The sequence below is a fragment of the Eubalaena glacialis genome, chromosome 12 (genome assembly GCF_028564815.1).
Source record: "Eubalaena glacialis isolate mEubGla1 chromosome 12, mEubGla1.1.hap2.+ XY, whole genome shotgun sequence".
Lineage (NCBI taxonomy): Eukaryota > Metazoa > Chordata > Mammalia > Artiodactyla > Balaenidae > Eubalaena > Eubalaena glacialis.
This window is the reverse complement of record NC_083727.1, coordinates 33,513,601-33,540,209: the sequence shown is the minus strand read 5'-3', so window position 1 is coordinate 33,540,209 and position 26,609 is coordinate 33,513,601. Positions and strand designations below refer to the sequence as shown.

The window sequence follows — 26,609 nt, the reverse complement described above, 5'->3', positions numbered from 1 at the left end:
ATGAAGCTGGAGAGAATACAGAGTCAGTTTATAAAGGGCCTTATGAGCTAAACTAATGAGTTTCAACTCTTCCTGAAATCAATAGGGAACTACTAAGAGTTTTAATCAAGAATGTGACACCATCAGATTTGTGTTTTAGTAAAGTTTCTTTAGCAGCAACCTGGAGGGTAGATGGTGACAATTTCAGATGCTCCTGCAGTCTGCAGGAAAACCAGGGGAGGAGCAAGGAGAAGGGAACCATGAGAATGGATAGGAAAGAATGGAGTTGAAAGATATTAAGCATTTTAAAATTGAGGAGCTTTATGATATGCTCAATGCAGAGAGTAAGATTTTTTTTAAAAGGAGATCAAAAATGATTCCTTTTTTTTCCTTAAAATAACAAAGAATATGCCAGTGCCATTTACCAAGCTATTGGATACAGGAAAAATGCAGCATACTTTTTTAGAAAAGATGCTGAGTTCTATTTTGGACATGCTGTATTAAAGGTACTCTTAGTATCCTTAGCAACCTAGGGAAGCTGTGTAATTGACAGGCAATTAGTTATGCGTATCTGAGGATTAGCAGATATGTGGGGCAGAGATGGATAGCTACAAAGCATCCTCATGTTTTAAATCATTGTACCTTAATAGAGATGAGAAAAACAAAACAGTCATATCTAGAATAAGGTGATCCAAAGCCCTTGAACAAACAGCAATATTGAAGCAGTATAGTAAAGGAAGAGCCCACAAAGGGAGCTATAAGGAAATAATCAGAGAAAGGAGAAATAAGAAATGTAAATTTTCAGATTAAACTGGAAGCAGGGTGACCAATTAGGTACAATAGTAGTTCAGACAGATGAATGATGGCTTGAAATAAGAGTTGCAGTGGGATTTGACAGTAAGGAAATGCAAAATGAATCCACAACGTGATACCACTATACGGTTACTAGAATGTCTAAAATTAAAAAGACTGAACAGGGCTTCCCTGGTGGTGCAGTGGTTGAGAGTCTGCCTGCCAATGCAGGGGACACGGGTTCGAGCCCTGGTCCGGGAAGATCCCACATGCCGCGGAGCAACTAGGCCCGTGAGCCACAATTACTGAGCCTGCGCGTCTGGAGCCTGTGCTCCACAACAAGAGAGGCTGCGATAGTGAGAGGCCCGTGCACCGCTATGAAGAGTGGCCCCCGCTCGCCGCAACTAGAGAAAGCCCTCGCACAGAAACGAAGACCCAACACAGCCAAAAATAAATAAATAAATAAATAATTTTTTTAAAAAAAGACTGAACATACCCAGGGCTGCCAAGGATGTCAAGCAAGTGGAATTCTTATACACTGCTGACGAGGATGTAAAATGGTACAGCCACATTGGAAAACAGGTTGGCAGTTTCTTAAAAAGTTTAATATAGACCTGTCATATGAAACAACCATTCCACTCCTAAGTATTCACCTAAGATATGTGAAAGCATATATCCATACAGAGACTTGTACCAGAAGGTTCATAGCACCTTTATTTGTGATACTCAAAAAACAAAAAATAAACATCCATCAGCAGGTGAATGGATATACAAATTGTTGTGCATCCACACAATGGAATAGTATTTAGTGGTTAAAAAAAAAATGAACTATTAATTTGCACACAAAATGGATTAATAACAAAATAATTTTTCTCAGTAAAAGAAGGCAGACAAAAAAGTGCATTTATGTGAAATTATATAGAAAACACAAACTAACATATGGTCACAGAAAGCCGATAGAGGATATTTGTTGACTGGGTTTTGTGGGGAGGGACTGGAAGGAAGGATGACAAAAAGGCAAAAGGAAACTTTTGGGGTGATGGATGTGTTCATTTCTTGACTGTGATCATTTCATGGATGTATAGACATCTCAAAACTTGTCAAATTGTACATTTTAAATATGGGCAAATTATACTATGTCAATTTTACTTCGATAAAAGTGTTTTTTAAAAAAAAGGACAGAGGAAGTTCCCTGGTGACCTAGTGGTTAGGATTCCAGGCTTTCATTGCCGTGGCTGGGTTCGATCCCTGGTCGGGGAACTGAGATCTTTCAAGCCATGCAGCGTGGCCAAAAATAAAATAAAAATTAAAGATTAGAAAAAATAAATTAAAAAAATTTTAAAAAGGACAGATATTAGAGTTATTTAGGAGATGAAATTAGTAGGGCTGTTGATTGGTAAGGTGTGGAAGGGTGAGGAGAAAGGATGACTCATTTAGGAGATTGGGTGGGAGTCTTAGTGCCACCAAATAAAATAAATAATACAGATCTGGGAGGAAAAAGAGTACCATTTTAATTTGGAATATCAACTGGGGAGGTATATAGTGACTCACCTGTTGAATGTGGATGTTTAGGCAAAAATCAGGTCCAGGCATATATATTTCTGAGTTGTCAACATATGGTAAGTAAATATAAACTTGAGCTACCCAGAGAGCTGAAACCTGACAAGTGGCCAAATGAAAGCACATTAGGGAACATCAACATTTCAGAAGTGTTCAAAGAAATAGGTCCTGGGGAAGGAGACTGAGAATGAGGTTGGAAAGGCAAGAGAACTTGGAGAAGTTGGCATTATGGAAGTCAAAAAGGAAAATTCTAGAAGGATGGAAATTTTAACCTCACATACTGCATAGATATGGATTAAGATAAGGATCAAAGGACCCCATTGGGTTTGGATGTAGGGAGGGCACTGTGGATTTTAGCAAGATCAGAATCCATGGAATAGTGGGATAGGAATTCGAGTAAGGCCATTGCTCCTTTTCAGATACCAGATCAGTTGCTTTATTCTCAGCTAGTTTGTAAAAGCACTGTCCCTTGAAATTCAAATGCACTCCTTCAGGAGGGATTCCCCACCTTCCCTGAGAGACAGTTAGTGGAACCACAGTCACTAATAGAAGTGCTCCCTATCCCCCCAAGTGCATTGATATGGATGCAAGATTGATCATTTAGATTTTCAATGGACTAAGAGAGAGAAGACAAGAATTACCAAAGTAAAAACAATTCCTTTATAACAACTCCTTTATAGCATTGATTATAAAATACTTGTTAAGCCCCTACTCTGTGTCTAGTATTTAATAAAACCCTTATTTCCCTGCTTACCCATAAATGATGTCTGAACTCATCAACTCTAAAATATTATGTTAATGGCTATTCTGTAAGGGAAAGAAATAGGGCAAGAAATAAAAGCAAGTGTTAGCATTCCATAGCAGAACCCACTTCATTGCTATCACTCATAAAGGATAGGGTAGAGTCCTTCCTTTAAATAAGTAAAAATATGCCATCCTCTGTCTCTCTATCGAAGCTAACACTTGAGCCAGTGAGTTTCAGTTCAATTGTGTTTCTGCTTTTTATCAGTTTTTCTTAGAATGATTTCTAAAAATGCATATATTCACTCAGGGATAAGAAGGAAAGCTACCTCCAGTCTCTGGCTTGCCTGTGATAGAGAGAGAATCTCATTTTCACAGACACCATTAAAATACATACCAGGTCTGTAGAAAAAAAGGCTATTTTCATGTTCCAGTCAACAGCCCTATATGAAAACTTCTTTGCTGATCTGGATAAAAAAGAATATGTATGAAAAAGTTTGGAAAACAGTTTCATAAATCTTTTTTATTTCAGCCACCAGTCTGGTCAAAAAGATATGTGTGTATGAAATTAATATGTGCTAGAAAGTAATTAATTTTTTAAATCTTAACTTGCTGAATATTTTTTTAATTGGGAACTTATTTTTGAGGTATTTTTTGTTTGTTTATTTTTACAAAATTCTGCTTTGAGGATTTGAGGTGTTAATAGGTTTAGGTATTTTATTTTGGACATTTTTTATAAGGCAATTATGTTTGGTTTTATTGAAAATACTTCTTTTGAAATGGAAGGACTACAGATTACAATGGAATTTTCAGGTTTGATAGTTCTTTTATTTTTCAAAGAACACTCTTCTAAAAGATGATGAGTTGAGAGAAAATAATAATGTTCCAAGGTCAAACAAATTTGGGAAATACTTCGTGCTCTGTGTCCCTCTTTTGGAGCATCACATTACATATTAGCATGTTGAAAGATATGGGCAGCTATAAAATTAAGACATATGTTTAATTTTGCTTAACCCAGTGATTGTCATATTTACTTGACCCAGGAACATCCAAGAAACTAGTGTTCCAAAGAATAAACATTTAGAAATGCCCTTACAATCCACTGGTTCAAGTGGCCATTTTTAGACCCTTGCTAATTCAGATCTTATATCAGGCAAAGATTTAGAGGCCAAATTTGTCATGTTAATGAACCAATGCCTCAATATGCATCAAGAATCCAAAATATATTTAGCAGTTAAAGGCTGGGCCTAGGCAAATATTATGGTGAGAAAGCACATAATTCGGAAGGAGCCTAGCTTGACTTTTAAGAATGAAGAGGGTAAAATCAATGAGATAAAGTGTTCCCATCTGCTCTCTGAACAAAGCAGTTTAAACAGAGAAGAACCTCTCTTTTTTCCTTTTTCCTTTCTATTTCTGAATTCTTATCCTCATCATACTGGAAGAACCTTTAGAGACCTGAGAGAAAAGCAATAAGGCATGAAGACTGTACCTCTCTCAAAACACTGAGCATCCCCCAACTAAAATGTAATTTACAATGGATGTGGATCCCATCATCTTGCAAAACAAACATTCCCATCTCTCCACTTCTATGCACAGCCATCTCATCCACATCACTTTGTGGATGAGCTTAAACCCCAGTACTTCTGTGGATACTGAAATTTACAGAAGGAACCACAAATTCTGTATATTTCTAATTAATAATCTAATTTCTAATTAGATATTTATCTTAGCATTAGTTAATTATCTTACTCTATTTTCTAACTATCTATATTATGGAAAACTATGTCAACTGGTTCTCTGCTGTCCATCTACACTTCTTTCTTTCATCTTGATTAGTTTGCCTTCACTGGTGTTCAGGCTATTATTTTCATGCTTTCTTTGTGGATCGTTTAACAATGTATTTATTGATGTTATTGTTGTTTCTGCAGTTATTAAATAGCTGTATATAGTATATGTGCTTGAGAAAGTCAATGTTAATTTGAGAATTAAAGTGAATTTATCCTGAAGGAACAGTGATGATATAGATGTGGTTGGTATTGCGCAAATAAAAAGTGAAACTTTCTCTTTCCTTTGCAGCCAACATATCAATTGTAGATATAGATACTAACCACGAGGAGAACATAGCAACTTCATCTCCTGGAAACAACTTCGGTCTTGACTTGAAAGCAGATGACAAAATATATTTTGGTGGTCTGCCAACACTGAGAAATTTGAGGTAATTTGGTGTATATTTAGAGCTAAGGATTAAGTTTTAATTAAATGGCCACTATGCTCACTAGAGCTGTGAAGTTTAATTACAACAGGAATGTCATAACCTTTAGTTGCAGAAAGGCCTAATCTAAAAATTCATGTTGCATGTTACAATAACACCAGGATTTAAAAACTAAAGATTAATTTGATATCTTTGTTGAAGAGATGGATGGGAATTACTGTTTCCCTTACAGTCACTGGATGAAAAGAATTATAAAAGTTATTAAAGGTGGAAACTGGAGTTGAATGTAATTGCCTTTCTCCTTGCACATTCACTGGAGATAATGGTGCACTGACATTGTTTAGTGTTCTGAAAATTAGTCAGTGTTCCAGGACACTGTGAGTATAACCTATTTTATGGCTAAGCACAAGCATGATAATAGTATTGGAACTTTTCCATATGCCTGATGCTAAAGTGGTATTAGTTATTCTCGTGCCCATGTCAACATTTTTTAAAATTTCACGTATGTTTTTTAGAGAGCAGATAGGGAGATATATTTAGCTCGCAGTTTAACCAGTTCAAAAAATTAATAGAAGTAACTAAAAAGTGTCAGAAAATATTTCATGTGGTATTTAATTAGTTTGCTTCTTGTTATAAAACAACTTATAAGAAATACAAGTTATAGAGTATTTGGTGCTCAATAAATGTTAATTAAATCTAATTAGAATGGGATGAATTGATTTGGCTAACCCGTAAGAGTTTACTATAAATACAGACCACCATGTTTTTAATTTTTGTTTTGTTTAGTTTGTTAGCTTCTGACGGTTGCAAAAGTCCTGTCTAGGTGTTTCTACTCTAAAAAGACACATTACGATAGGAAGGGTCTCAGAATAACTGAAAAGTACGGTGGTCAATTATTTTCATATTTCTCAAATGAGCAGTGGAAATTCAGTCTCATTTTATGATAGCGAGTATGCAGACTGAGGTTTGCTCCTCTCTGTATCTAAACTCGTAAACCAGGCACCTGTCCAGTTACCAGTCTATCAAGGGTATAAGTTGATAAGCTTTAATGGTGCAGATAAACTGGCTCTGCATTCGCCTACATGATATTGCATTTGTATTAGGAATATAAATTTAAAGTGTCTGGTCAGAAAAATCATTGCAGATTAAATGTATTTGAATAGTGGCATAGTTATTACTCCAAAATCCACTTATCCATTCAACAGGTGTTTGATGAGCATCTATCAATACTATGTTTCAGGTACTATTTAAATACTAGGGATCCAGCAAATTGTTCAAGGCTAAGATTTACTTTGCAGGATCACTAACTAAATTCTCTAGGAGTGAATTAAATGTAGCCAAAATAAGGCTATCCAAAGGTGGCTTCATTTATTCTTGTGATAATGTAGCTTTAATTACCATAAAGTGATTTTTAGGAATTATCTACAAAAGTGTATATGTTAACTTCATTGAGATGGGTTTATGTATTAGTTTGCAGACTACATACCTGATGAGTCTTTACTGCCAAGATATTTTTACTCTCACAGTACAGCATTTCATAATTATGATATTTCTATGGCATGGCACATTATTTCAAAACAGTCTTTAGACATATATTTGTGACTAGTCAAGGAGCCATGCATTCATAGTTAGCTGTAATTTTGCCTACAAGCAGGATCTTAATATGATAAAGTGCAAAAGATGTGATGAACATGAATTATTTTTATGTATATTAAGTTCAAATTAAGTTCAAAGAGGCAATAAGCTCTCCTTACAGGCTACTCATGAACACTACAGCATAGCAACACTTGTGCATTTTCCCATTTGTAAGAATGATAAATATGAGTGCTTTAAATTCAATTCCAAAATTAAAATTTTCCAAGAGAATAGTGTGGGAGATGGTCACCGTTGGACTCTATTTTCACTGTAATCAAGGGTATATGTCTGTTTTCTTTTCTGTTGGTGTTTTATATTCCTTTCCTTTGTAGATCTCTATGAAATGCTTTCTTTTTTAAAAGATTTATGATTAAAGTTTATTGTTTTACTAAATGAAAATGCAATTATAAGTAAATCATTTTTTTTCTCTTCCCTTTGACCTAGTATGAAAGCAAGGTAAAATTTAAATTTATGCATGCCTTCTTCAAGTGCATGGGTTGGGTAAATGTGGCTTCTTAGATAAAGCAGTGATGCAGAAGCAGAGTGACACCTATGCAGCTTTATTCACAGTACATTTCATGAACAAGTAATGCATTCTGAGATAGTTCTCATGCTGCCCTTTGCTTACAAAAATGCTGCTGCTTACCCACCATCACTGCAATTTGACTTGTTCACCAGCCGTGATGACAAAGTCGCTCTGCTTATTTGTTCAACCGCCCACGCACAGCGCCGCCAGGTGCACACATGCAGCAGCACACGCTAAGGGCAGCTGGCCAGGTTTATGGGCGAAATCTAGTTCTGGGGAACAAACTGGTCTCTTGGGTTGAACCTCAGACTCTGGTCTCCCAGGTACCGTACTGTCTGCCCCACAATCAACCTGTGCTCCCAAATGCGTACTACCACCTGGTTGCTTTTTGCAAGCCTGCAAATATGCAAGCGTTAACATGGCCCTTGCACCTCTTGACAAAGCTGCTGCTTTCTTGCCATGTTTATTTAGAATTTAGCTATGGAGTCAGTATTTCTCTGGAAATACTATATGTAAAACAAGTGTTTGCATTAATGACAAGGAAGCTTGCGGACAGTCATCCTAGCTTCTCAGGAGCATTTCCGTTCCTATTTGTAGGCAGGAGGTTTTAGCATGGAAGATGTAAGCAGCAGGCCTCTGTAAGTGGCTGATCAAACTCTGGCTAGAGCTACAGCTGAGTGTTTTGGTATTTCAAAACCTAATGGTGCCAAAGGACATAATGAAGCTGAGCTGATCCAAGAAATTTTTGAAGCAAAGGCTAGACTTTTAATACCAGAAACCAGACTATATAGAAATGAAAGTGTGAAAAAAACAATCCAAGTTGTTTAATCACGATACAGTTATAAGACCAATCAAGTGCTGTTTGCTGAGATGGCTAAAAAGCAGAGGCTGGCTTTCAGTGAAAATATATGCTAATAAAACTCTGCAATGACATTGTGTAGCTTTGTTATTTTGCCTCTGAGGCAAACAGAGGAAACAGTGGCCTGTGGTTTTCATTAGGAATCTGATCACCATATGTGATTACTTATACCCTGTGATTTTCATAATGTCGAGCTTGCTAAATCATTGTGTTTTGAAATGATTCTTTGTATTTCCCTGAAACAATGACGTGTATAACTTGTAGGAGTGATTTATTTTATTGATAAGACCTCTGAGAAACTGGTGATAAATCAGTCTTCCTCTAAGCGAACATGGAAGCAAATGAACACTGAGAATGAAGTTCACCCGTTTCCTTCACTTTATACAAGAAGAATATAAGCAAGATTCTCACTCTCCAGTTGGCATGTTTTTTGTAATGACCAGCTGACTGAACAGAAGGGAAAGACCTTTGGAACAAGTGGAAATGATCAAAGAAAATAAAACAGTCCCAGAGAGAGAGAAACAAATAGAACAAATACCCAGCATGACATAAATCACCTGATACAAACTCCCAGGGTCTGATTTGCTTTCCTACCTGTTTGTCCTCATGTCATGTGTTTTTTATTAAGACAAAAAAGGAATCCTGCCATCATGGGACAGTGAGGAGAGAATTAATCATCATCCAAATAAATATAATATCTTGGTGTTGATTGGACAGTTTTTAGAGTTGCTTATTAACATCAAAAAAAATATTACTTTTTCTGTTGTTGTTGACCTGCATTACTCAATATGGTAACCACTAGCCACAGTGGCTATTTAAATTTAAATTAAAGAAAATTTGTTTTTAAATGGAACTTTCCTGGTGGTCCAGTGGTTAAGACTCCATACTCCCAATGCAGGGAGCACGGGTTTGATACCGGGTCAGGGAACTAAGATCCTGCATGCCGCACGGTGCCACCAAAAAAATAAATAAATAAATAAATAACAATAAAAATTCAGTTTCTCATTGGCACAAGCTACTTTTCAAGTGCCAGCAGCCATATATGGCTACTAATTACTGATTTGGACAGTGCAGAAAAGAATATTTCCATCATCACAGAAAGTTCTACTGGACAGTGCTGCCATAGATGAAAGAGGTGTCATCACCATTAACATCCTGCTAGCTTATGTTTATTGAGCACTTACTACATGCTAGCATGTTTATCCCTTTTTAAGAAGTAGTGAGCAAAAAGTAAACATTCAAGTGTCATTTGGGTATTGAAGCCATTTTCGACCTTATTGGAAAAATTAAATGTATGTTTCGTGACTTTGGTTGCTTTATTTTGTTACTGCTGCAATACAGAATAAGGACTTTAGGGTCAATCTGTAAACTTAATCTTAAAGTATCTTTTTTTTAGACTATGTAATCCAAAAGAATGTTTCTCAGGTTTTATTTGACTTAAAATCTTTAAAGAGAAATATGACATTATCTTATTCTTCAGCTAACCACCCCCCAAAAAACAGGCTCAGTGAAAATATTATCTTTTCAAAATCAATGTTTCCAGATATTTTTTTAATTTTGAGCAAGATTTTATTTAACTTTGTTGGTATGTAGTTTGATTATGCTGTCCCATACAAGTTCTGCCCTTTGTTGGAAAAAAAGAAACACATTTCATTATGCATATGAAGCACTTCATAAGAAGTCAGTTCATTCCTGTACCTTGTATTTAAATGCAGTAGGTGAGATTATTTTTTTAAAGGAGAGGAAGAAGAACTACATAAAGACTCCTTGTGCAGGATGGTGCTCATACCCACTTATCCAACCAGGAGCTAATGGAAGCGTAGTTTGCTGGGTGCGTGTGTGCGCGTGTGCACAGTCTGAGAGACGCGCCTGCCTGTGCAGCAATTCGGGAAGCGTAGTTTGCTGGGTGCGTGTGTGCGCGTGTGCACAGTCTGAGAGACGCGCCTGCCTGTGCAGCAATTCGGGAAGCGTAGTTTGCTGGGTGCGTGTGTGCGCGTGTGCACAGTCTGAGAGACGCGCCTGCCTGTGCAGCAATTCGGGAAGCGTAGTTTGCTGGGTGCGTGTGTGCGCGTGTGCACAGTCTGAGAGACGCGCCTGCCTGTGCAGCAATTCGGGAAGCGTAGTTTGCTGGGTGCGTGTGTGCGCGTGTGCACAGTCTGAGAGACGCGCCTGCCTGTGCAGCAATTCGGGAAGCGTAGTTTGCTGGGTGCGTGTGTGCGCGTGTGCACAGTCTGAGAGACGCGCCTGCCTGTGCAGCAATTCGGGAAGCGTAGTTTGCTGGGTGCGTGTGTGCGCGTGTGCACAGTCTGAGAGACGCGCCTGCCTGTGCAGCAATTCGGGAAGCGTAGTTTGCTGGGTGCGCGTGTGCACAGTCTGAGAGACGTGCCTGCCTGTGCAGCAATTCGGGAAGCGTAGTTTGCTGGGTGCGTGCGTGCGCGTGTGCACAGTCTGAGAGACGTGCCTGCCTGTGCAGCAATTCGGGAAGCGTAGTTTGCTGGGTGCGTGTGTGCGCGTGTGCACAGTCTGAGAGACGTGCCTGCCTGTGCAGCAATTTGCTCCATATGGCTTTCATCCACTAGGCACACACACTATACCGCCATTGCCCTAATGATATTGCTTTTGTTTTCCATTTAACTTTTCAACAGGCCGGAAGTAAATTTGAAGAAATATTCTGGCTGCCTCAAAGATATTGAAATTTCAAGAACTCCATATAATATACTTAGCAGCCCTGATTATGTTGGTGTTACCAAAGGATGTTCACTGGAGGTTGGTCTCTTCTTAATGACTTCCTAAATACATTCGTATCAGATTTCACTTACTTAGGTTGGGTCTGTTACAGGGACCAGTCCTTGTTAATATATTTTAAATTCCTACTGACCCTAGTCTTAGCTATGCATAAATAATAAAGCAAGATTGAAGTACTTCTATAAGTTTTCATGATCAACTGAACTTAGGAGAACAGTATTATAGAGACCCCAAATTGTGAACCGGTTTCCCACATGTACAGCACTTCACAGCATGTATTTTTAATATTAATCTCTTTTCTGGTTCCTTCTTCCTTTCCCACACTACTTTTCTCTTTTCCTCATTTTTGTCATCTATATTAGATTTAGTTTATCTTCATGTATTTTATATAGCTTTATTAGCAGCCTTAAATTATTTTTCTGAAATGTGTTAGGAGCTTACACAAATAGCAAGTAATAGTTTACACCATGATCATTAGTGCATAGAATCTTGTTCACAGCTTAGAAGTCAAACCTCCTTTTCTTTGAAAATGGCACATAGTGGGAACCATCTACAAGGACTTGGCTTTGACGGGACTGCAAAGTCCCCTGTTATCAGGTATCTTCAGTATCTTTTCTTTATTGCCAAAGCAGCCCAGAAGCTTCCTGATACCACTTGACTATTTTGCACTGACTCATCAGTAGAGGCTGACCCATAGGAGAGAGGAACACAGGTCACAGCTCTGTTCTCTTATTATATCTGTAAACAAGATACAACAGTCATCAGCAAATATTAGTAAAAGTTTTATGGGAATTCTAAAAGTGATGAGTTTGTTTTAAAAAGAAAATGTTAAATATATCATACTTACAAATTTTTAATTACCCTGATGTGACACAACTATTCATTTTAGCTGCTTCCTCCAAGATTAAGATTATGATTATGTTAAAGCATTGTGATAGGAGATGAAGGGATTTGGGGAAAAAGAAAAAGTAAATCGCCATGAGGTTTAAAGACTGAAACAGAACTTTCAGGGTCTTCACTGTGCCTAGTTATACAGTCTCCAAGTTGGAATTAGCCATAGACATCCACCCTGAGAAGCTTGGGAATGAGGAAAAAGGAAGTACATACAGAATCGAATCTCTAAGAATCCATACTAGCCTCTTTTTACTCAGAGTTTTAATCTTCCAAAGCCTAACTCTCATCCACATGCAAAAGATATATACATGAGGATGGAAAACTGTCCGGAAAATGAATAGCCTGTATGTGTGGAAATGATGATTCTGTAAAGGCACTTTTCAATAACTGGGAATTATTTGCAACTAAAATATGCAGAAAGTTCAATATTTGATAAATATTGAAAAGTCTGCATAGTAGTTTTATTTGAAGTATCCAAAATTCTATGATTTGAAAATTGGAATCAAAAACAGATTATACATTTTACAACACATTTAACTGGGCCTGAACCACTGTGGAGGAAAATAACCTGCATTAAAGGATTCCTTGTTTTCACTCCAGCCAAATCCAGGACTTTTTAAATGAATGTTTTAAGCACTCTAAATGCCCAACTCCATGGGCGTGCTTAAATAAGTCCTAGCACAGTCATACAATGGAATGACCTCCTGCTATTAAAAGTGATGATGAGATCTGTGTTTACTGACAGAGAGATGTCCTCCACATGTGAAGTGAGAAAGAGAAGTTACAAATGAACGTGCCTGTCATGATTCAGTTTAAATATAGACAGGAGGAGAGAGGAAGAGGGCAAGGTGTAAAAGATAAAATGAGTGAATGAAAACATGCATGCATGCGTGAATGAATGGATTAGAAAAAGCTATATGCTTCTACACAGCTTTGGAATGGGGGTGATTTTTACTTTCTCCCTTTTGCACTTTGTTACCGTTTAAAATGTTACTGTTTTAATTTTATTATCAGCAAGGACAATGATACTACTTTCATTTTGAGAAGAAACCTAGACTAAGAAATATTTGCTTTATTTATTTTTAAGATATAGATTGTATCTGATTTTTTAAAAATTCCGCTAGAGTGTCTTTATATACTTGAGAGCAGCGGACATCTTTATCTTGGGCTCTTCTCTGAGGAAGAATGCAGACAGAGACCATGGTCAGACTCAGCTATAAAACATAAGCAATTAGTTGGTAGATGGTATTCCAGGGATCCATTAGAGAGTTTTCAAGGGAGACTTAGCAAGACAGATTTAAACCAAAAGAAAATGTTACCTGTCAGTGATAATCTTTTATATTTCAAGTCAAAAGTTCTAGAATAAAAGCAGAGGCCCCAATTTTTATTTTAACTCAAACTGCTCAGAAAATTCAGTTACAGCTAGAAATAATATTTCTTTAGTTGCTCTTAAGCTCTCCAAGTAACTGTGGGTTTTTATGTGTTCTAAAATGACACTGTATTTCATAGTAACATTGAGTGCATTGAGGAGGGTGAGTGAGATGGAGAAATTAATTTAAATGTTCATTTCTAATGCTTTCTTCCCTTCTTTCCTTTTACCCAAAGAATGTTTACACAGTTAGCTTCCCGAAGCCTGGTTTTGTAGAGCTGTCCCCTGTGCCTATTGATGTAGGAACAGAAATCAACCTGTCCTTCAGCACCAAGAATGAGTCTGGTATTATTCTCTTGGGAAGTGGAGGGACACCAGCGCCACCTAGGAGAAAACGAAGGCAAACTGGACAGGTACCCTCACACCTAGCTAATAATGCATTTTCCCTAATGCTTATATAAAATAATTATTTTATAGAGACTCAAGTGAAGCATTTACAGTTTATAAATTGTTTTTATATTTTTTTGATTTGCATCATTTATTTCCACTATCATCTTCTTAGGACAATTATCTCCACTAGGATTTTCCTGTTGGTCAGTTCTAGGTGAAGACACACTTGTATTTACATCCATATTTCATATGGATTTTGCATATATAAAGAGAGAAAGCATAAAATACATTCACATTGTGTTAATCTTCTCTCTAAGTCCAATTTCCTACCAGATCTATGAATAACCAGATGGAGTCCCTTACATTTAAATTTAAATTTTAATTTTTTTAGGATCAGTTTCCCATTTTCACTAGCTAATGTGATGCAGTCTGTTGGAGCCTAACCTGCTGCACCCTCTCTGGACAGAGAGAAGGCAGAGAATGGACCTGGGCAGGAGAAGGTGAAGAGAACACAACCAACACAGGCATGGACACTAGTGGCATTAAAATAAAGCCTGCACAGTGTCTGCTTTGTAGGGTTGTGAGCTTTAGTTTTCATACCGCCGAGCCATTTGATTCTGTTAAAAGCTGTCTCTTAGTTGTCCTGATCTAGGCACCATAACTCTTTACTGCATGGATATTCCTCCAATACTTTCAATCACATTTTTAAAGATATACATTTTTCCATTTAATCTCATTTTTCTCAGTGAAAGCGTTCTTAGGAATTACCAGTATGCCATGGCCAAAGCACAGAGTGCTTTACAAATATAGCCTTAAATATGCATGCATTCTTGTAAATCAGGTTGTGTTGTTTGTGATTATATGTTTTTTAAAATCACTTTTAGCATTTAAAATTTAGTAATGGGTAGTCATATAATAATACTATTTTCTTCCCCCACAAAAAAAATAAACACTAAACAAAATATGGTTGACCCTTGAACAACACAAGTTTGAAGTGCACAGGTCCAGATATACACGGGTTTTATTCAATAGTAAACACAACAGTACCACACGATCTGAGGTTGGTTGAAACTGAGGATGCAGAACATCTGATACGGAGGAACTGCATATAGGGAGGGCTGACTATAATTTATACTCAGATTTTTGACTGTGCGGAGGGTCAGCGCCCCGTGTTGTTCAAAGGGCAGCTGTATTGGCAAATAAAATCCAAAGATGCATTACCATGAGTAATTTGCAATATCTCAGGAATAGAAAGGTGGCTTGATATTAGAAAATCTAAAATCATATAATCATTTTGATAAATGCAGAGAAAACTTTTGGTAAAACTTAACAACCATTCCTGATTAAAAACAACAACAAAAAAAGACTTGGTAAACTAAGAACAGGATGGGGCTTCTTGATAGGAAAACATTATAAACATTTTCTATGAAATCAAGCCCAAGAAAAGATGAATATTATCACTATATCAGTCTTAGCCAATATGATAACAAAAGAACAAGTAAATATAGTACAAGAACAAGTATAGAATTTAAGAATAAATATAACAAAACAAATGCAAGACCTATATGGAAAAAATTACAAAACTTATTGAAAAATTACATCAGACTACTTATTAAAGTCAACATGTTAATGGAAAGACTCAGTGTTAAAAATATATCAGTTCTTCACAAAGTGATATGTAGATTCACCTTCAATGAAAATACCACCTTATCTTTTTGTAAATCAGGACAAGCTAATTCTAAAATTTATATCAAAGATCGAAAGCCCAAGAAACTCCTGAAATAGAAGAATAAGTTGGTGGACTGTCCTAGCAGATATCAGCACATTAGAAGCTAGAGTTTTGAATCATGGGAGTATGGTGTTAATTCATGGATAACTCTGTGTCAGTGGAACAGAATAGAGAGCCAAATATAGATGGAAACAACATTTGGCAATAGGTGGCATTGCACATCATTAGGGAAAAAGTGGCCCTTTCAGTGAATGATTCTGGGGCAATTTGTTATCCATATAGAAAAAAATGAACTAATTTCTACTTCATGCCAGACAGAAAAATAAATTCCCAATGAATTAAAGCCTTACATATGAAAGGAAGAAAGTTTTAAAAGTTTAGAAGAAAATATAAAAGGATAACCTTTGACCTTGGGGAAGAAAAGGATTTCTTTGGGAAGAAAAAAAACCAAAAAATATTTTTTGAAGAGTAGAGGGAGAAAAAGTGGTATTTTATCTCATTTTTTACTATGCGTAAGCACTGAATAAATATAAAATATAACTGTTCTCTTAAAGCCTTTATCTTTTAATAATAAAAATAAAATTATTTTCTCACTGCTACAAATGATGAGCTAGTTATAATAAGAGGGCCAGATCAAACATTCTGAAATAGGTTTCACTAAAGGATATGTGTTTCCTAGGTCACAGTCAAATAATTAAGCACCAGCCATTGTTTTCAGATTTCTCCTCATCAGAACTAAATAAATGGACTTGAGCCATCAGATTTCAGGATAGTTCTTAAAATAAAACATGTTCCCATTAAAACAATTAAAAGGAGAAAATATTAAGCACTATAGAACAAAGTAAATTAGAAATAACATGTTACTGTTTCAACATTTTAATGATAATGAGTATCTAGTTTTTAAAATCTCATTGTCAATGCTATCTGAAAGAGGAAACAATGTTAAATAATTCATGTCTGTTGTAGAATCAATACTGGTTAAATGACATACTTTATTTTTCAAAGCTACCAGTTTTGATACCCATAGGGTCATTTGTGATTATGTTCTGCTAAAAGGGTTTGAGAACTCAGCCAGCTAAAAAAATTTTAATTGAGTAGATGGCAGTTGCCCGTTTTGATGAATGGCAAGCACTAATCCAGATCCTCTGGCCATTTTGTGTTGGACACGCCGCAGCATAGACAATTTTGTAAGTTATTGGAGACGTTATGATGTTTGAATGAAACCATTTCCACTACCTCAGGTGACTCGCAGAGGACCAAGTGATCACCGTGTATCAGGTGCCACCCCCCTGCTCCACAAGAAAGGGAGCAAGCGTAGCGTCAGCTTTGGGGAGAAGGACTGCATTCAAGCTCCCTGGGGTTCATAAACTGATGTCAAAACCATACTGTTTCTATAGTAACAGTAGCAAAAAGAAAGCAGTCCTGTTTGTGGATGAAAAATTGTCTTCCTTCTTTCTAAATGTGGGAGACAAGTTACATGTTGATAGCAATCTATCCACCAGCCCAGAGAACGAATTGAAATCTAAACACTCAAAATGCCGTGATGTTGGGAGTCAGACCTCATTTCCAGAAGCTAGCTGTCCGTTTGTGAATACAAGGGAGAGGGATTTTATTGACACCCTTTATTTCCTGATGGGTTTTGTGAGTTAGAAGCCCAGTGCCAGCACAACTGTTCCTTTCAGCGTTGCAAATCTGCTTTGCAGAGACTGCTATGTTACTATCTCCACTTTCCACATCATCTAACAAGCAAAAATGGTAAATGATTAAAAAGCTATTTCCAGCTGCTTTAAATACTCTTTTTAAGAAAATACTGAGTCTTAACTTCTCAGGTAAGATCTCAGAGCAGATGAATACGCAGTTCTGTCAGGGAACTAAGCTAAGTCATAGATGAGACTCCTCTTTAATCTTCAATGACCATTTGCTATTGCAGGCCTATTATGCGATATTCCTGAACAAGGGTCGTCTGGAAGTGCATCTCTCCACAGGGGCACGAACAATGAGGAAAATTGCCGTCAAACCAGAGCCGAGTCTGTTTCACGACGGGAGAGAACATTCTGTTCATGTAGAGAGAGCTAGAGGGTAACAATAGTCCTAACGACTGACTGTACTGTCATAACTAACGCGAACTCCTTTGCTCGCCTTAGTCCTTTACTGGACCTTTGTGTGCATGGACATACGATGCATTGCAAAACTATCAAGTAGTTTAATTTCATCTTCTTTATATTTCATACTTCGGGAACCTCATTTCCCTTGACCCTTAGGAGTCTTGTTCTTAACGTTTTTATGCTAGGTGGCTCTCCTCTCCACCTTTGGAAAAACCAAATGCATCCTCTGAAGCGTAGATAAGAAAACTCTCTCCCTCCTCACCTCTCAGATACTCTCTTCTCAAGTAGGGCATACCAGCCTTTGGCAGCTGCTGTTTCATTCAGGTTCCAAAGCAGTTATGGCAGCTGCTTAAAAATCCGTCACAGATACAGAGCGCGGCCGCGGCTGCAGGACCCACGGAGCACGGTTCTGCGCATGCCTCGTCCCCGGCCCTCACCCCCCCACCCCCCGCCAAGGTGTGCTGGGTCCCTGCGGGACGGCTCCATGAGGGAACAGAGTTGAGAGAGGGAAGGGAGAAAGCTGCTGTCTTGCCATCCATGCACGGAGGCTGCCTTTCTGCAGATCCACCAGAGCACCTGCTTCCCAGCCCTGAGTCAGGGAATTGCTTATTAGTGTTATAAGCTGATTTCTCATTTCTTCAGAATGCTACAGTACTTCATACTTACTTTATTGGGGAAGTCATTTGGTTTTTTTTTTTCATCAAAATGTTGTATGACAACTCAGAAAGGTAATGAACTTAGACGATCAATTAGAGAAAAAGGAAACAGAAACCCAGAAACTTCAGACCTCCAGACCCGCAATCCATTTATTAGACTGAAGACATAGAAGAGACCTGGAAATCAAATCTGATGAAACCTCAAAACACAGAGAATACTTTTAAACACAACAACAGTATGAATGTGTAGCAAAAGTTCAAGTAAGCAGATGTTATTCTGTACTTAAAGACGTCCATTTTCTAATCATCCTCTTGTGTGGATAACAGTTTAAATAAGTAATAAGAATTCCTTGTCTTCTAAGTAAGTGATGAAGCTCTCCTTGGTTCATGTTTTTCTATTACACAGAGCATTAGGTTGTCGGATGAATTGATACTAAGCCTTCTTGCAGAGTATCTTCTAACTGAGATGTTTAGAAACCATGATTAAGACAAATGAGGGATCAATATTTGGACAAACTAAGAACTTTTACTAATCTTATAGGCACATATTGCAGTCATGGTCTCTGAAGAGAAATGCAAACTGAATTTTCTCATTTGAATCTTAGGGAATGCTCTAGAATACTGATTTTACATGTCTTCTAGACTAGATTTCAGGTCCTTTGCCAAATGTTAGTCCTTCTCATTGTAGGAAAGACTTTCTAAAGTCTTTAAATCTTAAATAACTTCAAGAAGCAAATGCAGATCTGACAAATATAGTTGACCAAAAAATCATCCAAATATGTTACTTTGTAGAGAAAGGATTCTGACATTCTCAAGTGCATTATGATGTTATGCTAAGGTGTCCTTTTAACAGGTGTCTCTTCAAGAAGGGTATTTTATGCCAGCTCCACAGCTGTTGGCCATCAATCCAACCTTTATTTGATTAAGCCCAGTGTATAGTACATCCCCTGAAAACTGGTAGTTCAGTTAATTGGCCATATAAACAAACAGTTTTACTATTCGCTGTTAATTAAAGGATAATGTATTGGACATATTAGTGGGTTGTCACTGCAGTCTGTGGCAAAGCAAGAACTCATTTGCACCACAATGTCTCATTCAGCACTCTGAGGTCAAAAAACAATCATCACCTATCCTTTAGGTGAGCACCTCAATTAACTGATTAACTAGAGATCACTAATGACCCTAAGAACATCTCCCAGAAACATATTTTAATGCTTCATATCAATTCTATGGCATGCTCTGTGTCAAATACTAAACAAAGATTATGTCCTTTAGTCATTCTAAATGTGTGTGAGATCCGTATTAATATCCTTTCATCACAGATGAGGATATATTAACTAATTTGCCCAAAATCACATAGCTAGTAAATAACAGAGGCAGGATTTAAACCCAGATATACTTGACTTTAACACCCCCATCTGTGCTCACCCGCTATTTAGTCTTACCCTTTTTGTGACCTCAGAGATTTGTATTACTTCATGTTGATTATGATACTCCTATTAACTTGGAAATATTTGCTTTCTTCCAACACTATTTAGACTATAAATGTCAATTGTTATTTCTTTTCTTAAAACTCTGGATAAGATGGCAATTTTAATACCATTAATACCACCTCATAAAATCAATAGATTTTTACCAAATAGAGAGGCAAACTTTTCAGTATTACTCTTGCCCTTTTTCTCTCCCTCTCTGCCTCTCTTTACCCCTCCTCCCACATTCTCTCTCCTTTTCTACCCCTTCCTCTGCAAAAATTTCACTCCCTTCACTTTGGTATCTAATTTCCTAGTTCTCCAGTGACCTCTGCCTTTTATAACTGCTTGGCCCTCTGACCTTCCACCTGGAGTCCACCTCAGTGGCCAGTAGTTCTAACTGGACGAAAACAGTAAACCCTAAGAGCCTGGAGTAGACGTTTAGGCAAGTAGGTATTCTCCTACGTGAAAGCATTCTTCACACAGGTACAGAATTAGGTTAAAGACCACAAAGTTGTAGCAAATATTTCAGGAGTAATTTGAGGTTTCCAGAAAGGGACCATGGTTTGGACACTGCAACCCAAATATTTCTTTCTTACCATCAATTTAAAAAATTTCAGATTTTGTTTCTCATGTAAATTGCAAATATCAGGTCACTTCTCTTAATATCTTTTACCATGTACGCAGTTCATTTGGTGGTGGTTTGAAAAAAATCTTAGATCAATATTCCATACAAATAAGAAATAGAATTTAAGTAATAAAATATTTAATTATAAAACTTCAAGAATCAACTATTGAAATTTTAAGGAAATTCAGCTGACCTATCACAATACTAATAGTAATGTAATGATTCTTATAATGCTTTTTGCACATAGTAGGTCCACAGTAAAGAGTTTTTGAATAAATACTTTTTAGAAAGGAACTGCACCAGAATCAGAGAGGACATGTAGGTAATATCCCTATTTACAAAGAACTAAATAAATGACCTAGATTTGATGCTCCTAGGATGTAAAATGCAAACTGGATTCAGCTATAGTCTTCTAGCAATGCCCTTATTAAGTAGTACAGACTCAGTGCAATGCCTTAGTTAATGCTTTCCATGGTTTGAAATAGGTGTTCTTATCCTCATTTTATAAATGAATGAAATGAGACTGAGCAAGATTAAATAACTGGCCCAAGGTCACACAGCTAGTAAGCTTCCATACTAGTGCTTAATTCCAGTCTGTTCCTTCTGAAAGCTCAGGCTCGTTCTACATCTCCACCCTATGATCCAGTAAGAAAGGACCATTGCTATGGTCCTTGGCCCAGAGTCTGGCAAAACATCAATGTATCATTTCCCCTATTTTGCCTTTGAAACTAAACCCAACCTGCTCCCTCTACACCTCCTGAATAATGACATTTTGAGCCACAACAATATCTATTCTTTGTCTTATTCTCTTACATTTGAATTGTCCCAAAGTGGGCCAGTTGTTCAGTGCCATTTCAGAGCATCTTTGCCCTAGTTTATTGTTTCTAATTCTACATGTGGTTTTTCTTCTTTCTAAATCAAGTAAAATGGCATTTTAGAACTGAGTTTTCCACCTAAGTACTTAGGGTTTTCTCGCCAGATGTGAAATAAGTTTTCAGTAATCCACTCATGATCCTTGGGCTATTGACTAACACATATGACTAAGAGCCCCATGCTGACTATTGGGACTAAAGTTTAAAACCTGCTTCTAGAACAAAAGAGAAAATGCCTTTGGTCATTTTCATCAGCAGAACTCTTTGTCTCCCGATTCTTTGCCCCAGGATCCACAGAGTGAATAAGAAGTAGCATGAGGTGCTCAATTAGTAATGTGTGAGTTATCTCTCATAAGCAAATTAGGGAAATCAATGAAACAGCCACTAAGGAAAATCATTGCCGAGAACAGTTAGCATGGTATTCTGGCCTGCCTCTTCTATTCAAAAGCCAGCAGCTACATTCTTTATAAAACATCCTGTAAGTGTTTGCTGTTGATTCCTGCAATCTAAGCTCTCAGGAGTACAGTTTGTTCCCTAGCAAGAAGATAACAGCTAGCACAAAGCAAGAAATAAAGAGCTAAACAAAACGTGACCCCATGCTGTGCTAAACCGACTGAGCCTCCTGCGATTAGACATTACTACCCCTTACAGAAGCCTCTGCTCCACAGGCTCACGGGTAAGGCCGCTGTTGTCAACCACCACCAGAGGCTAGTGTTGCAGCTGCACCATTGCCTTGTTTCCGGAAACTCTCAAGGAAAGTTTACAAGGGAGGCAGAGAGACGAGATCCTGAGAAACAGTACTGTTTGCTTAGTGTCGAATCCCTAATCGTCAAACTTGGCTCTCTTAAAAGCTTCAGGAAGGAGGGGTGCAGGGTGGCAGGAAAGAGTTGGATTTCCGGTTGTGTTGGACGTTGTGTGTTTTATACTTGTTATTTTCAATGTTTTATCAGCATCTTTACTGTTCAAGTTGATGAAGACAGAAGGCATGTGCAAAATCTGACAATAGAACAGGCGATAGAAGTTAAAAAGCTTTTCGTCGGGGGTGCTCCAACTGAATTTCAACCTTCCCCACTCAGAAATATTCCTCCTTTTGAAGGCTGTATATGGAACCTTGTTATAAACTCTGTGTAAGTGAATCTCCTTGTTACTAATTTTTTTTTTTTTTTTTGGTATGAGCATCACTGTTGCATCTACACTATCCAAAACCATAGGGGGAAGGAAACAGTGAAGATCTTCAAGTTAGATTTTTTTTTTTTTTTAATTGCACTGATGACCTTTAAAATGGGAAAGGGGAAATTTGATGTCATGGTAAGGAAGCAGGACAATGAAAAATAGGAGAAAGTATTGAATTTTAATTATATTCCCTTAGCCCTATGGACTTTGCACAGCCTGTATCCTTCAAAAATGCAGACATCGGTCGCTGTGCCCATCAGAAACCACCTGAGGATGAAGAAGGAGCAGTTCCAGCTGAAACAGTTATCCAGCCAGAGCCAGTTCCCACCCCAGCCGTACCTGCACCCACCCCAGTTCTGGCACATGTAAGTGTTTATATCCCATCGCTTTCTCATTTTAACCCTGTGCTTTTAGTCATTTTCAGAACAAAGGTTATTCAGGATATCTAGTATACTCTACTGCTAGAATTAGAGGAAGGGTCACCTGTCTATGAAAACCTTTTCTCCTTACATCTTCCTTGGATTACTTTCTTTTATATATCTGTTCTCCTTTAATTTTCCTGTTTATAAAATGGCACGTGTTTTCAGTTGAAAAGTTAGCACAGAAATGTCTACAGAATCAAGAATAAAACCCACCTACCATAGCACCACACAGAGGCAACCATATTGATTTTCAGCCCCTTTTATTTGCATTTTACATAGTAGATCTCATACCATGCATACAATTTGGTATTCTGTTTTTTAAAACCAGTAATACGTAATTAAAATTGTTTCTAAACATCATGCAAATGTGCATGTCTAATATGATTACATGTGTATGTGCATATGTGTTTGTGTGACAGAGAGACACACACAAAATATTTCATAGCACGGGAGGTAGTATATCCTTGATTAGAGTGTGGGTTCCAGAGTCAGACTGCCTGGGTTCAAATTCCAGCACTCTAACCTACCATCTGTATGAATGTGGGAAAGCTACTTGGCTAATCTATTCCCCTCAGTTTCCTCATCTGTACAGTGAGTATACTAACAACACATATATCAAAGAGTCATTATGAGGATTTAAAGAAATGTTTGTTAAACCCCTAGCATATACTAAGCATTTAATAAATGGCATAATTACTATACAGTAATGATCATAATGACTGCTTTTTAACAATTTCCATTCAATATTATTGTAATTTTCCTAACAGCTGTGTAAAATATATATCTATATACCATCATCCCATTTTTAGTTGAGTTAATAAGAATTAGCTAGCCTAAGTAATACACCCAGACACGGCCAGTAAGTGACAGGATAGGAATTTTGATCCAGTGGGTCTGATTATACAATCTGGTTCCTTATCACTGCAACACTTTGTGAAGCCAAATAATCATCTTTTAGGAAAACTGGCCATTTATTCCAAGCATCATTTCCTTCTCTGTAAAATGTGGATATTACACCTACCTTGCCTGCCGATGGGATTATTGTAAGAATCAAATGAGGTAATGTATGTGGAAGTTCTTTGAAAAGTGGAAGAAGCACACACACATAGATACTGTGAGGAATCCCTGCATTTACTAAGTAAACTATATAGTATGTGTCCAGTATTCTGCCGGGCACTATATATCCATTATTTCATTTGATTCTCACAAGCTATTAATTGTTTTATTTATGTTTATTTATATCATTGGAAGTATTATTAGCCCCAGTTCACAGAAGAAAACACCTGCAATCACACAGCACAGCTAGCAAGTGAAAGGCTGTCAGTCATGTGGGGATTAGTTCAAGGAGTTGATTTTCTCCTAAGACCTCACTGAGATCTGCCACATGGATTTTAGAATGTTTCCTTAGCTCTTTCATAATGTGGCCTTATGCTCAATTTCCCCCAGCAAAGGGAAGGCTAATGATCCTCCCTCCCTTCTGCCTCATGTACTGTTCTCTAGACTGTTATCCCTCATATCTGTTCCCTGGACTCAGGAAAGTGTTTTCAACTAAAGAATTTAAAAACACCATGGTTAAAATAAACGTTTTTGACCTTGGATCCAAATGTCCATTTGGATTCTATAGGAAAGTGGATCCTAAATTCTGAACAACTGACTTAGAATTATAAATTGTAATTAGCAGAAGCCCTAGAGACCAGCTGGTCCAATCGCCATCTTAATACATGAATCTTTTTATATGATACTTGATGTGGACTTACAGCCTTTGCTTGAACATTCCATTGACAAGGATTTTCCAGTGTTATGATGAGGCAGGCTCTAGTTATTAGAAAGCCATTGGTTATAATGAAGTAAAACTGCATCCCTATAACCTCTACGTAATGATTGTGTTTCTGTAGCCAAACACATTATATCTTCTCTAATACCCCTTCAAGCATTTGAAAACAGCTAAGTGTTCTCCTTTCCCAGGCTGAATATTCCATTATCTCAAGCATTCTTCTTAATTCTTAATTAATTTCTAATTCCCATATTCACACTGATAATATTTACATTTGAAATATCTCTTTCAAAATATGGCACCTAGAATAGACCATACTACTCAAAATGGAGTGCCCAGTTCAGAGAACAGCAGAGTGCCTCCTTTCACTGGTCTGTCATCATATTCTACTAATACACCTGGGAATGTTTTAATGTTTTACACGGATGGATCATGCCATTAGTTCATCATTAGGTACCATATTCGGTCAACCAAAACCTTGAGGGCCTTTGTATCACTTGAACTTCTCTTGAGTCAAGTCCCTCAGCCAGTCCACATTGAATTGGTCTGGTTTATTGGTGAATAACCCTGCTGGTCCTCAGTGATCACCTTTCTTTTCTTAGTTGTGTTTCTAAAACACAAACTTTGTTTTATAGGAGGTCTCAAGCATATCCTTCTCTGGTTTCTAGAGATCACATTTTTTCCCTTTTTCTGAAAACAAAGGTACTTTCCCATCTGGACTGGAGATTTTAACTCATTTAAGTTTTCTTATAACCTTCTGTTCTTATTCCAGTTTCCATGTTCTCTCAGCAGTATATGTTTTAACTTCTCCAAAAAAGAGCATTCCACTTACTTAGTAGATAAGACAAAAGCAAAAGAGAGGTTGAGTAGCAGTCCCATGCATTGGTACAGAAAGACTCATAGAACATCAGATCTTGCACATTATCATTATTTATGACTATGTGGTCAAAATTACATATTTTAGAATTTTTCATCTCTATTGGGCTGTACTGTATTTTCAGAGTTTCAGATCATGAAACCATACATATCTCCTCTTTTAATCTGATTTCTTTCCCTTATCTTCATTCTTTACTTTTTGTGTGTGTGGAGAGAAGTGTCTGCTTTTTAAAGGCTACTTAAAGGTTTGACAATTTATTTCATGACAAATATTTATTAAAAGGCTACTAAATGCAAAGAATAAGACATTTATGACATGTATTTTATGACAAATATTTATTAAGAGCCTACCAGAGAAAGAGAAAGAGAAACTGAGAGACATATTTGAGAAAGTAGACATTAACATAAATAACACAGTAAGCAAATATGTGTAGAGGGCAGTCAGGATAAATGCCAATATGGGCTGCAAACACAACCTGCTAGCTTCCAAGACTGAAAATTAGAAGCATGGCAGGGGACACCGTTAAACTCCATCCCAACAAAATGGGTAGTGGTACCTAGAAGTGTGAAAACAGGTCCATAAAATGCAAATTTTAATATGCCACCATACTCTACTCTTATACTTAAAATCTTTCAATTGAAACAATATAAAATGAGGATGACATACTTATGACATTATATTAAGTGAGGAAAACAGGATATAAAACTCTGTATACTGCATAATCATGTCTATATCAATAGCTAGAAAAATGCATAAGAAAAACCTTTCCAAGAAATGCATCAGATGCTAACAGCAGAGGTATATGGTCCGAGATGATTTTCATCATTTCAAAAAACATTCTTAAACGTGTTTTGCTTTCATAAATGTTTAAAAAGATAAATTAAAAGCAGCAGTCTTTCAACCTTGATTCCTCCACAACATCCAGTTATATAGCTGATTTCTTCACTGGGGAAGAGGGCCATGGTGCGTGATCCCCTCTCAGCTCCTTTGCGTTGAGAGTCACTGAGGAAATAAACTGGGTCTTTAATCCAAGTTATGCACGATACGGGTCTGCCTGCCTGTCTTGGTATAACCCACCTACCTTTACTCAGTGAACTCAGGGGGGCTCACTGAATAACTTACTGTCCTCTCTAAATGTAAGTAAACTCACTGAAAAATGAGGATAATATCTACCCTGGGGATTATCATGGACTAAATTATAC

The 26,609-nt window shown here is 37.3% G+C and overlaps 1 protein-coding gene across 1 annotated transcript in view; it reads left to right on the top strand.

The window, feature by feature from the left end:
• Nucleotides 1–26,609, top strand: part of LAMA2 (laminin subunit alpha 2) — a 627,718-nt gene that overhangs the window by 576,183 nt on the left and 24,926 nt on the right. The window contains exons 52-57 of the mRNA XM_061207556.1: nt 5,149–5,287; nt 10,950–11,070; nt 13,549–13,725; nt 17,362–17,510; nt 22,112–22,288; nt 22,531–22,699. Of these exons, the coding sequence (XP_061063539.1) occupies nt 5,149–5,287; nt 10,950–11,070; nt 13,549–13,725; nt 17,362–17,510; nt 22,112–22,288; nt 22,531–22,699 (932 nt within the window). The remainder of the gene's footprint in view (nt 1–5,148; nt 5,288–10,949; nt 11,071–13,548; nt 13,726–17,361; nt 17,511–22,111; nt 22,289–22,530; nt 22,700–26,609) is intronic.